Raw genomic sequence first — 2,784 nt, forward strand, 5'->3', positions numbered from 1 at the left:
ATTTGGTGTATTATCTCCCTAGTCAAATACTTAGCGAGATAAGCCTATGCTAAAACCAAACGCACCTTACCACCTACTATCCCACTGACACAACCCAACGAGAAGAGAAACCATGAGTGTGTGGACGCTGTTTCCCAAACGCAAACCCACGCACGCACGCTGGCACCAATTCATCATCTGTACCACAACAATCGTCGAGTGAAAAAGTTGCTGCTTGTCGGCTTCCTCGTAACCCGCGCCTTGCTAGCTAGCTCTCCCTCGGCCTCACCCCGTGCATGGATGTCGATCGGTCGCTCCCCTCACCCTCGCCCTCCCCCCGCGCTAGTATATAACCATCCCAGCCATCCACCATCCCAACCCCAACCCCATCAAGGAGCACACAGACACAGAGAGAGATACTACTGTGCTAGCTAGCTGGATTTTGGGAGACAGTGCGTTTGTGTGTGCGTGCGATGATGGAGGCGCACATGGAGCGGGCGCTGCAGGAGGGGGTGACGGAGGCGGAGCGGGCGGCGCTGGAGGGGACGGTGCGGGCGCACCACACCTTCCCGGGGCGGGTGCCGGGGGCCACCTGCACGTCGCTGGTGGCGCAGCGCGTGGCGGCGCCGGTGCGCGCGGTGTGGCCCATCGTGCGCAGCTTCGGCAACCCGCAGCGGTACAAGCACTTCGTGCGCACCTGCGCGCTCGCGGCCGGCGACGGGGCCAGCGTCGGCAGCGTCCGCGAGGTCACCGTCGTGTCCGGCCTCCCGGCGTCCACCAGCACCGAGCGCCTCGAGATCCTGGACGACGACCGCCACATCCTCAGCTTCAGCGTCGTCGGCGGGGAGCACCGCCTCCGCAACTACCGCTCCGTCACCTCCGTCACCGAGTTCCAGCCGGGCCCCTACTGCGTCGTCGTCGAGTCCTACGTCGTCGACGTGCCCGACGGCAACACCGAGGAGGACACCAGGATGTTCACCGACACCGTCGTCAAGCTCAACCTCCAGAAGCTCGCCTCCGTCGCCGAGGAGACCGCGGCGGCGCCTGGCTCGCGGCGGCGCGACTAGAAGAGATGAGACCAGAAGAGCGCTCCCGGCAGTTCGTGGTGGGACCGCGCAACCTGGCGTGGTGGCGGCGGCCGGACGGCGCCGTGGTTGTTAGTTGGAGACTTGGAGTACTCTGCTATTTCGCACCCTTTTCCTTTTCTGTTTGTTTTCTTCGCCCCTTTTTCCGTTGGTGTCGAAAAGAGCCTTCGGCGTGAGCAAGCAGCCTCCTTTTCTTGTGTATTATTATCATCATCTTTGTTCTTTTCTGTGGCTGCCGTTTGTGCAATTTCTGAGTTCCTGATGGCTGGCGACAGCGATGCTCAGCAGGGGGAAAACTCAGGTAGCTGCCGCCGGTTGCTCTCAACAAGATGGCCCTGCGATCATATTTTTACATTTCATCTTTGTACCGTACCGCGAATACAATAATGTTCTCATTCTAATCAATGTGCAAACGGATTGAACAGCTGGGAACTAGATCCTCAGTAGTAATTCCCTTCAAAACAGAGAGATTCCTCTGTTTTTGGCATCCTAGATTGCTAGTACTAGTAAGATCGAAATTGCAAAAGCCGTTCCATCCCCATTTTAGAAAATCAGGCGATTCCGAATAATCCCTAGCACTAGCAGGATCAACGCTAATTAAATTGTACTACAGCTACTACTATTGGTTGAGCGAATTTGACCAGATTAATGGAACCAATCAGAAGAGTGGTTGCAAAAGCAGTGGCCACCGTTTCTTGCTAGCCAAAGCGCAGCGCCACTTATAAAAGAGCAAGCGGCATGGATTAAGATTAGGACAAGTCGGTCCTTAAAGCAAAGCTTCTCCGGGAGAGGTGTGTGCACAATACGCCCGGGCGGTGGTGACCAGGGAATAACTGGGTAGCAGCTGACTAACAGCTAATTGGGTGGCTAAGCCGCTCTGTGGGGTCACTGTGCGGCTTCATGGGTCTCACGACTTTTTCCCAGCACTTTATTTTTTCAGAAAGGAAGGATAGGCAAACGGAAGACAGTACTGCAGATAGAGATATTGTATTAATATTATATACAGTCCTCTGCCAATTAGTATAGTGTCTATTTCTTCAGGTGGTGTCCAAGGATAAAAAGGAAACGAAAAAGATAACAGCCGAACGATCAGATTTTTGACATCTTGTCCCGAACGCCCTGGTTGTCATTGGATCGAGGGCACGAATGTGAATGCACGCAACTCGCCACGTGATCACTGTTGTCTCGTTCGAATCCAGATCGAATTCATCCGAATGACCCATTTTCCCGACGCCCACACCCACTTCCCCCACTCCCCACTTCCTCTAATCTCATCCACCACCCACTTTTCTCACGCCCGATTCATCCATCCCTTCCTCCCACGGCGACCTCCCGTGGTGATCCCCTGGAGATGGTAGCACACAGACTTGGTGTTTTTATCCGCGCAGTGGGGATCTGGTGTCCCGGTAACGAATGAAGGCGGCGGCGGTTGTCGTGGTTCTAAGACTGACAGTAGAAAGAGGATAGGTATGGAGAGGCAAGATCTCAGCTACGGTGAAGATATACACACGAAGTTTACGAGTTCAGACCTTTCTTGAAGGAAGTAACAGCCCTACGTCTCGGTGCTCGGAGGCGGTCGATTGGATTATGTGTGTGCTATTATAGGGGGTGCGAACCCTTGTCCCAGAGGAGGGGGTGGCTTATATAGAGTGCGCCAGACCCTAGCCATCCTCCATTACAAGGGGCTTAGTGTACATAAAGTAGGGGCGTTACAGGTAAC

General features: G+C 54.7%; 1 protein-coding gene across 1 annotated transcript; it reads left to right on the forward strand.

Moving 5' to 3' along the window:
* The first annotated feature begins 257 nt into the window (after window positions 1-257).
* LOC119335352 (abscisic acid receptor PYL9-like) lies at window positions 258-1,461 on the forward strand. Its single transcript, XM_037607484.1, has one exon. It carries the CDS (start codon window positions 453-455, stop codon window positions 1,044-1,046), a length of 594 nt encoding a protein of 197 aa, XP_037463381.1. The 5' UTR covers window positions 258-452; the 3' UTR covers window positions 1,047-1,461.
* Window positions 1,462-2,784: the final 1,323 nt, after the last annotated feature.

Source organism: Triticum dicoccoides, chromosome 7B, assembly GCF_002162155.2.
Source record: "Triticum dicoccoides isolate Atlit2015 ecotype Zavitan chromosome 7B, WEW_v2.0, whole genome shotgun sequence".
Lineage (NCBI taxonomy): Eukaryota > Viridiplantae > Streptophyta > Magnoliopsida > Poales > Poaceae > Triticum > Triticum dicoccoides.